Below are 9,994 nucleotides of genomic sequence, written 5' to 3' on the forward strand. Positions count from 1 at the left end.
GCTTTCAGCATTGGGGTTGAGCGATACCCGAGGCGGGGGCAGCGAGTGTATTTTCAATACTATATACCAGCTCTTTTTCACCAAAAGTGTAAGAAAAGTTGAGTTTTCCACTCGGGTAAAATGGCTAAAATGGCGTGAAGTAGAAGCGTTGGTATGGAATCGTATATATTGCCTTTGTACTGCACAAGCAGAGTTGTACACATCAGGAGAGCATCGCGAAGACAACAGATTCCTGGCTTGCTTATCCCTACAGAACTATTCACAGTATATGTTATTGGTTCATGTTCTGTTTCGTCCTCCACTGATGGAGCAGAGGAGCCCAAACCTGGTCCTGGGGCTTTGAGCTTGCAGGCAAGCACAAAGCAGTCAAGGGGTGCGAGATAGGAAGGGTCAAGGGTATTGTGCTACGGGTACGTGGAGGGATGTGCGCCAGTCGAGTCTCAAGGGGCCAGAGCCGACGCAGCAAGTCCTCTACTCAACATCGATGCCTGCCTCATTGGTGTACGAGAGTTATTCGGAATGTGCTGATAGGGACGCACGGGTTCCAGCAGAGATTTAGGCTCTAAGAACGCTTGTTCACTTTTGCGTTATCTGCATATATATGCTCTACCTAAAACTGAGTCAACTGTGGCTTCTGTCATACCAAATAGATGAGAGCCTTGGGGTTCCTAAAAGGCCTCTTACACCTCGCGCATCTAATCGTGAGAAGAAAATCGGTGTATTTAATCGTTCAATTAAGGTTCGTGGAAGCAATATGCTAGGAAATACGGAGTAGTGTTGCCCATGGCGCAGCCAGGGACCTTGGGGACTCCTTGGTGTGGCGGTGCCATTCCATCAAGTTGGTTGGTCCTCATTTTCTGGCAAAGAGCCGTACTGTGGTTTGTTAGCCTTCCATGCAAGCTTTTTTTGTACCAAACAAACAAAACTTAGCAGCCTCATTTGCTTGGATACAAGTATCATTCAGGCCTATTTACGGGTGACCCTAGATGTGAGACAAGTGTCCAGGCGCCCGTGAGCTTAAAATACCCATCATGACATCTGACGCTTACTCCGCAAACTATGCTTTGATGATTTGGCCTCACTGAGAAAGCATATACGGGGTAACAACCCCCGGAGGGGAGAAATTCACACAAGTAACGGGTGGCCCTCCACCTTTGCTTCGCTGTGAAGGTAATTACCGGCACATTCGTAGTGAGAGGATGAATGAATTTGAACTGCCTTGTTCAAGAATCACTGCCTCTACAAAAGCATCCTGAGTACGTTTCGACCGTAATCTGGCACCAAACAGGATATGCGTCTAGCAGGATGTGAGGTCACTCCAGTATGATCCATCTACCACAGAGGAGGAATAAATCCACAGGATTATCGTGAAAGTTTTTTAATTTGTAAAATTTTCACTTCCAAAGCACTTGGATCCTCAGGATTATGCAGATGTCGTATCAATTATTTCGTGGGAATTACTTTCGCGACTTGCCAAAACGTCTTTAGTCTCTAGCTGCTTCTCCACAAGCTCTAGTTTCTTTTTCAGAGCTCCAATTTCACTAGCCTGTGTTTCAATAAGCTTGGCACATTCCTCTGCCACCTTGTCACTCGCCTGTGTCCCTCCTGGCTCTATCTCTTCCAGCTGACTCTGATTGACGGGAGGATTTCCTTGAATGCAAGGAGATGATGGCACAGCACTTCTGGTAGCGGAGAGCTTGACGCTTTTGGGCCGTGGATCCCCTGAGTTTTTGTCATATAGCGTGCTGTTGCCCTCACATTTGGGCGTCTTGCGCCGCGCCGAGCGCACATTGTCTCGCTCAGTTTTAGGCGCCCCCGCAAACTTCCGTTGGCGGTTGTCGGACTGAAGAGCAAGTAACTCCTTTCGCAGGTCGTTAATTTCACAGATGAGAGCCGCATTCTCCTGCATGAGCTTTACATTGTCCTGCCGGTGCATTTCTGAGTCTTTGCCCAAGCGTTTCTTGAGGCACTCTACAGACTTTTCCAAGTAATCTCTTTGCCGCGTTTGTTCCTTCAAAATGTCGGTATCGACTTCTGATGGGGGTAAAGTGGTAGTCAGGTACTTCCTATAAAGTGCGGTCACACGCTGCTTCAGCGTGTGCGGGTCCTGGAGGTACTGCATGCATTCGTAAATGTCCAATTGCAGTCGCCTCATCCTCTGCTCCCCCTGAGCAATTTTCTGCCTCTGTGCACTGATTTCATCGCGCAGTGCTTTGTGCTTGAGCTTAAGCTGTTCCATTTCCATGGCAGACACTTTCCCCTGGCGGTGATACTCCACTAACTCCGAGTCCATGGCTTGGATCTGCGCTTGCATCTCTTGGATATCGCGAGTTTTAGGATCAATCACTGCTTTAAGCTGATTTATCTTATAGTCTAAGACAAACTTGAATTTTTCCAGTTCCTGGTTTTGCCTCTTCAAATCGTAAATCCTTTGCTCTTTTTCGCCTATCGTCTTGTCTCTCTCTTGTAGCTCTTGATTCAGGGCCGTGCGGTCTGCCACTAGCTTGTCAACATCCTGAAATATTGCACGCAGTAAATTTGCCTGTTGGGAATGTTTTTATTCCCAGCTGAGTTACAAGTATGACTTTGAAGCTGGCTGAAGCTTTGTCCACCTCATACACGAAGTAGAAGCTTCATCAAGGCATTACTGAAAGAGATTCAGTGCACTATGTAGAGCCACCTAGCTACCAGGAAACTGCAATGCAGCTTTGGAAAAGCTCTCTTATAATCATGCTGCTTGACTATGGAAACACAAATAACACAGTTGAATCCCTTTGTTTGCCGAGTCGCCACCACGCGCAATCCTTCTTGTAAATTGACGCTCTAGTGTATGCTTTTAGACTAAAGACAGTTTTCCCCTGGTATACTTCATTAAAGCTAGCAGCTAGTCAGGCATTTGCTCTCCCCTTTTAGCTGCTTCCTATCTAGACTTACAGCCTTTAGCCTTGCAGCACGTTCTTCCTTCATTCTTGCTGCTTCTCTCAGCTGCTCAGCCTGCTCCTTTGCGTCTTCATAGCGTTGCCGAAAGATGCCTGCTTGGCCCCGCAGTTTGACCTTTTCCGCATTTTCCTCTGCCAGCCGTCGTTCGTACATTTCCTTCAGACTCTCAATTTCCCTGACGGCCAATAATACAGATAGGTAGAAGCGAAACCCGCGTGTATGCATTCCGCACGTACGAGAGCCGGATACGAGAAACTATGCACATCCTGAGTTGGTAGTCCGCCACAAAGTGAGGCTTTGCTCAGTATGGAGTGCACTGTTTCTATTGAATGCAATACCTTCTCCACTACATCACTAATGGCAAGCTTTCCAGTTTCAAAGTGTGAATTACTGTGAGCAGACAGACGAGTTCCTGGGGGGTTGGGTAGGCTGCCAGCCTTACCACGACATAGCAAAGCGCTTGCCTGTCTGCGTCTTCTTCCACTTGTTGCAAAAGTTCCTGGTGCGTCTTCAGCGCCAGTTCTTTGCTTTCTCTCATTCTTTGCAGCTCATCCTCTGCCTGTTTTGCTTGAAGTGTCATCTGCCGGCTCCACTCTGTCCGAGCCCACAAAGACAGAAGGCGTTGCAGTAATTCGAGTGCAAAACCCACTCTACATGCGGCGTAGTGTAGACACCAACTTGAATATCAGTGCGGGTTACCTTGCTCTTTACTTGCTGTTTCCTTGAGGAGCTTGTCCTTCTCATTTTCCCAGTTTTGCCTGTCCTTTTCCTTCTCCTGAGCTAGCTTCTTCTGACGGCCTAGCTCTACAGATAGCTTGCTGTGAAACCTAGCTTCTAGAGTCTGCCACAAAAAGGCACACCAAGGTGAACAGAAAGAGATCAACCCAGCGTTGAGCACCAACATTTTAGCCGATGGTATCTTCGGTAGCGCGGCTGAGGTTACGGTAAAAGGCAGGAGGCTAATATGTCTAGTAAAAACCTAAAACGTTGATATAGCATAATCCTTCTTCTGCGCACGGAAAAGGGAGCTAAGAGAGAAATAAGGTGGTATGACGGCTTCTAAGCAAGCTTTCTAGCCAAGCAACGCGCATTGACGATGCCTTGTATGACAGCCCGATTTACACACAATCCAAGATCAGGAGGAGGTCTATAGAAAGGCGCACTTACATTCAGCCAGTAATCTGCAACCTACCTTATCTGCCGCGCTGTAGCTTTCCTCCAGAAGTGAATAAGTAGGTAAAGTGCAGATAGAAGAAAGCTCTTTAGACGAATCACTTTTGATGATGTGCCTATAGGGGTTCGGCTCACTTGAATTGCCGCCGAGTGCTGTTCCTCCTGCGCTTCGAGTTGCTCGTGAAAAAGGCGTTCTGCCTCGAGTTTTTCTTCTCTGAGAATGTCAAACTTTTGCCTGCAGTGCGCAGATGCCGCACGTTACTCCAGCCGCGACATGAAGGAGGAAAGCGCACATAAACTAGGACTAGGCATGACCCTAAGTAACTAGGCGATTTAGAAACGCAGAAAAACAGGAAGGAAATTCGAAGACGAAAGACTTGTGTCTCGGGGCTACCTCTCCGCTGCCAGCTCCTTGTTGAATCGCGTTTCCAACTGGCTCATGGCATCTTTATGCTGGGTTTCAAATCTGCGTTGCTGAAAATCCATTTGGTTGGACACATCTTCGACTTGTCGTTCGAGCTCAGTTAGATGGCTCTGCCTCTCCATAAGATGCGTCCTATCCACTAACACCTCAGCCATGTATTTTACGGTGGATTGTTCAACGGGTGCTGCTTCTCGGTCATTCACATTCCACACACACAACACTCCATCTGCGCCAGCACTCAGAAGGATAGAATTGTTCGCGGCGACTGCCAGGCGGGTAACTGGACCTGCAAATAAAGCCATCAGAGCATTGACTCCTGCACACCACTGCCATGCCAGGGGTGCTCAAGTACTCTTGTCTCTGTTTGCAAGCTGTTGTTCCTGTCCAGTTAGATGCTACATAAAGGGGCTTTCCACATAACAATGTCCAACCTGGATCTATAGAGGGTAGGCTGCGGCACCGGATGCAACGCCACGCAGTTACCTTCATGACACATATGCCTTCCATATTCGCCTGATATTGGCGCCTTGTAGCAGCGGATCGATCCGGGCAGTCCTGAAACGGAAACTCCCGTGAAGAAGGCACGCCCGTTGGAGAGGACAGCAATCGCCCCCTGAGGCTCCACGGCATCGTAGCACTCGAGCAGCTGGGATTGTTGAATTTGTTTGATGCATGCGTCGGAACCAACGGCGAAAAGCTCTGACGTCTCGCCGCCGTTTTCCAGCGGGTTTTGCACGATCGAATAGAGCTGCACATTCTTTTGTACGCAGTCTTGTGTCCTCGTTCCCTCCTGGCGAAAACGTAAGTCCGTTGTTTCACTTTGCTCTTTGCCGGGTGCTCTCAGTTACGTAGTGGCGCCCGTCTACCCTTAGGCATCTGGAGCAAGAGTGCTCCGCTCAAAGGTCATGACAGCTCTTCATGCACCGATATGGATTCAGCTTATGACTAGTAGTTTCACACCTTATGGTAATAAACGGGGAAAGGTGTTTGCTGTCTGCACCCAGGAATGGCGTTTAAGAAGTATGGTAGTGCTTGCGAAAACCCACCTTGTCAATAAGAAACTCATACACAGCGCCATCGTGCCCGGCTGAGGCAATAGAGCGGTCGTCCACAGACCACGAAAAGGATGCAACTCTGGCGCTGTGCCCGCGAAGCGTGGCTTGATGAGTCCAGGAATACATGTTGAACACCTCAATCATGTTTCCACTTGCAGCAGCAAACATGTGCCCTCCATGAGAAAAACGGCACTCGCGACTTGCTTTGATCGCGAATTCCTTGACCGTCCGCAACTCGCCGAGCATAAGGTTCATCAGCCTGCGGGGTGCAGGGCAGGCAGACAGAGAAAAGCAGCTTCGACGACAGAAGCGGCAGCTACGCAGAAGCAGGCAGGGTACACCCCGCAGGTGATCAAGAGAGGCCCATGGCAGAGGCAAGCTGGCAGACGCGAGAGAAGCACACATTGACAGACAAACGGAAAACGACGCCAGATATGTGGAGGGAGGGAAGGAGCGAAATGCTGAAACGGGCTGTGCAGGCAGCGGGAAGCGAGAACGATCAGCCACCTAAAGATTCAGCTGCACATTAGAATCATATTCCGCTTGCAGGCAGTGCAACAAGTGTGGGCTTATAGGGCGTAGGGCAAGCCAGAAGTCTATCGTAGTGGGCCTTCCAAGAGCTAGTTATCTTATAGGCGGGCTGTTAGCCGCAGGAGTGCCAGCAAACGAATCTCCTAGAGTGTCTGGTAGTTTGTTTGCTCAGACCAGTGTAGTTGCACCTGACCAACAGCTGTTCTCAAGCTTCATAAAGAGCGAAGGGTGCAAAAGGCAGCGACAGTTATTGCTAGCGCCTTACCTGAGCTTATCTGCAAACCCCGCAAGGATGTGATAGCTGGAAGGGTGGAAAGCCACGGAGAATATTTCCTCCGGGAAGTTCTGACACAGCTCCAATCGGCGCTCTAAGAAATCCCACACTCGGATAGTTTGATCATCCCCGCAAGTCACTGCCAGAGGCTTTTGGGTGCAGACGTCCATTCCTGTGGATGGCAGGAAAGGGAATAGCGCGCATTCTGCAGCGGCATAGTGCTCCAGCCGGGCTTGACTTTGCATGCCATCACAGAATCTTTACGTGCCGCAGAAGGAAATGTCAAAAAGGCAATGTGCGCGTGTTTTCGCATTTAGTTAACTGATCCTGGGCGCGGTATTATCATTAGGGTTCGCTTTTCCTACAGAAGTGGGGGGAAGTCGGTGCTAGGTCTCACTACTTGTTTCGATTGTTTAAGTGCGAAATATTAAGGCACGGCGACTATGCATACGCGAATAGACTGAACGCTGCCGAGTATTCGGCTCTGCACTGCAGCAAGAACCTTTGCCGCTCAGCAGGGAAGCAGAGTGTGGAAGCCTGTGTACGGAATGCATGCTTCATGGCATAAATGCCTTCTTCTTCTGTCTTACCGTATATGGCGCCCGTGTGGAACGAAGTGTGCAGGAAAGACAAGACTGGCGTTGCTGGTGCCTGGTGGGGGCCATGCTGGGCTTTGGCCTTTAGCGACAGCAGAAAGAGCTGCCCGTTAGACAGCCCTATTGCAACGGTGTCTTCCTTTGGACTCATCGCCAGGCTGCTCACGTGTGTTCCCTCTGTAAGTTTTCCAAGAGCACCAAGGCACAGAGCCACCCGCCGTCCGCTGTAGCGTCTTTTTCCGAGGCGGCAGCTCTCACTAGCCGCAGTCGCTGCTCTTCGAAGGGCAGAGTGTGGCGCTGTGCACGTGCCCGCTACATTAGCTTTTCCTTGGCCGCTTAGCGCCGCGGAAAAACGCGTGCAGAACTCTCGCGCAAGGGCCTAAAGCTGGCTACATCTGTCAGTGCCAGACTCACCGGCTGCCTGGTTGTCTACGGAGACGTCCGTTGTGAGTTCGTAGATCTCCGTAGGATCTTGGCTTTTCTCGAAAATGCGGATCGATGCCCCCGCACCTCCGCAAACGAAGCCTTTCGAGGTAGGCACCAGGCAGCGCAGCGTGCCTGGAAGTCCAGGTGAGCAGCTGAGCGTTGCCACAAAGTCGCCCGTTCCATCCAGCAGTGTTAAGTCCCCTGGGAGGAGGATCCAAGCAAGGTGGATACAAACAGAGGCGCATACATGCGTGCGACGCACAGGAAGAGTGCGGATACTGCCCAATACATAGACAAATTGAGGCGCAGGTAGCCAACGTGGGCGCAGTTAGTCGGGTGGATTCATATGAAAGGGCAAGAGGAGACTTGGAGGGCCTGCCTCTGTGCATACCCCTAGCGCTTTGTCATACATGCGCAGATAGAGACCGTGGGAGAGTGCCGATGTGCATGTAACCGCGAACGGACATATTATTGAGTTGAGCAACATTCACACACGCAGCTCCATGGGCAGCAATATCCAAAAAGCAAGCAACGCAGCAGCAAAAAGTTCTTCATCGAGTGCACGACTCAGGCTCTTTGTGTTGCAGCCGCGAGTGAAGGACAAGCAGCACAAGTGATGGCGGCAAAGCGCGAGATCGGCTGGAAAGCTACCAGCGTGAGATGCTGTGTACCACTGTGTGAAGCGACGATGAGCGAGTCGTCACAGAGCCACGCGTGGCTGGTAAATTGCTGGCCTTGTCTTTTATAAAGATAGTTCTGCATGACGCGCAGCTGGCCGTCTTGCAGCCTCAACATGCGACTGACACCATCTCCCACCAAGCACACAATAGAGGAGTCTAGAGGATTGAAGGAGCATTCGCAGAACTCCAGTGACGGCATCCCAAGCTGCGAATGAGCGATGCACAGAAGCAAGACGGCCGGCAAAAGAGACAAGCTGCAGCCTGACTGGTAAGAACCGTGAAAGCACAACTTAGGGCTGCTCGTTAGTTGCTGCTGACAGAGCGCTTGGAGCGCCTCTACGCCGTCGACGGAGTTTATGCGCAAGTGCCGTGCATGACGGGCTTTTGTTTGTTTTGGTGTCAGCTCGTTATTGGCTCTTTGGTTTTGGCGTGAAGCATTCGCCTAGTACGAGGGATCAGGCACTCTGTGTACAGGCGTGTCGGAGGCGCGTGGAGAGAAGCGAGATCGGCAAGGCATGAAGCGCGTAGCCTGGCAAGTGTATAGGTGCGGCTCGCCTCCGCGAGGCGTTTCGCGAGTGGCAAATTCTCGAGGATGCGACCAGTGGTATCAAGAGGCAGCAGGATCGCCTTTTACGCGGAGCTTTCTGACGGACCGACTCACCTTGTAAGAAGCAACCACCTTGGCCTTTTCCCAAGCCCAGTACACGAGGCACCAGTCGGGGGGTCCTCCAAGGGCGAGGATGTGTCTGCTATCCCCGGAGAATGCGACGGACCGAAATTCGGTGGACTGACAGTCCGCGAATGCCAGCGTTTTCTTCGTCTTTAGAGTTATCAAGTCGTACACTGAAACTAAGGCCCTACGCTCAGAACGCTCGCCCACTAGCAAGTACCTGAAGCGCCAGCGAGACAAGGGTCACAACTCGCTTGAGCCGATCTCGCTATTCAGTTTACTCATGCTAAGGCTCTTAAGGCCAAAGGGAGTCTTCGGCCGTGGCAGGATCCTAAGGGCCTAGTTTCCTCAGTGGATGAAATGCTGACTGCAGCGTGCAGCCTCAGGTTTGCCCATGTGCTGGTGCCCGTTACTCCAGGGAAAAGCCACAGAAGCTCTTCCCCGCGTTCACCTCTTGTTTTGCGAGACAGCAGTGCAGACGGTCTCTAGCCCTTCGTCTGCCCCGTGGAGGAACTTTTGCGCCTTTTTCTCCAGCTTGTGCAGCACCATCAGGCGGCCGCAGGGGTAGCACACTGCTGAAGCCTCGGTGAAATGAACTCCGCCCCTAACGTTCGGCTTAGAACCAAACACATGGTGGCAACTCAGAGAAACTGGAGGCAGAGCAAAACGCTCAGTGGCATTCTGATGGACCGCTGCCACGGAGCTCCTCTGAGTGCCCTGGGAGGGTCGTTTGCCTTCGGTGAAGCCACCGAAACTCATTTTTGCACCTCAGTTCTACAGCGATAAGTCGAGTTCAGCAAGTGGACCAGAAACCTGCGGGGAGTGGCTTGGATTGTTCGAAGAGACTGCGACCAAAAGGCCCCTCAATAGAAACACAAGAAAGAGGAGGCACAGAACAGCAGCACATGTGGACCCGCATGCCGCTGCTTGAGCCTTTGCTCAGACTAGTCGGCTCGAGAGCAAACTGCGTAGATGTATTCAACACACGACGGTCCGCTCAGGCTTGAGGGCCAGAGGTTCACAGTCGACGACAGCACTCCTGGACGCCTGCTGATTCGCCTGCTGGGGAAATTCGCCTGCAGTCTGAGGCGGTGGGCATGAAGCCAGTCCTCGTGCCTTTCAGAACCTGCGTTTCGGGAGCGCATTGGCCTACCAGAGGGCGGCTGCTCCCGTCTTCGCCGCTTGTCTGCAGAAGCAGTAAGCAGCAGACTGTCTACTTTCCTTA

General features: G+C 51.3%; 1 protein-coding gene across 1 annotated transcript; it reads right to left on the reverse strand.

Annotated features, from left to right (window-relative positions):
• Positions 1-1,423: 1,423 nt before the first annotated feature.
• On the reverse strand, positions 1,424-9,528 carry LOC34619311 (cilia- and flagella-associated protein 57). Its single transcript, XM_026333991.1, has 14 exons — positions 9,221-9,528; positions 8,761-8,989; positions 8,091-8,304; positions 7,387-7,620; positions 6,988-7,305; positions 6,389-6,569; positions 5,584-5,851; positions 4,998-5,285; positions 4,508-4,863; positions 4,249-4,348; positions 3,640-3,919; positions 3,405-3,534; positions 2,935-3,115; positions 1,424-2,515 (listed from the first exon to the last, which is right to left on the reverse strand). The coding sequence occupies exons 1-14, from the start codon at positions 9,526-9,528 to the stop codon at positions 1,424-1,426; spliced, it is 4,179 nt and encodes a 1,392-aa protein (XP_026189776.1).
• Positions 9,529-9,994: the final 466 nt, after the last annotated feature.

The sequence above is a fragment of the Cyclospora cayetanensis genome, unplaced genomic scaffold, assembly GCF_002999335.1.
Source record: "Cyclospora cayetanensis isolate NF1_C8 unplaced genomic scaffold, CcayRef3 CcayRef3_contig_34, whole genome shotgun sequence".
Taxonomy (NCBI): Eukaryota; Apicomplexa; class Conoidasida; order Eucoccidiorida; family Eimeriidae; genus Cyclospora; species Cyclospora cayetanensis.

Coding starts and splice junctions, on each gene's coding strand:
- LOC34619311 (XM_026333991.1), bottom strand. CDS start 9,528: ATGAGTTTCGGTGGCTTCACCGAAGGCAAACGACCCTCCCAGGGCACT. Junction 4,864..4,997: donor ACTGCGTGGCGTTGCATCCG/GTGCCGCAGCCT, acceptor CTGGCATGGCAG/TGGTGTGCAGGAGTCAATGC. Junction 3,535..3,639: donor AACAGCAAGTAAAGAGCAAG/GTAACCCGCACT, acceptor GGGCTCGGACAG/AGTGGAGCCGGCAGATGACA.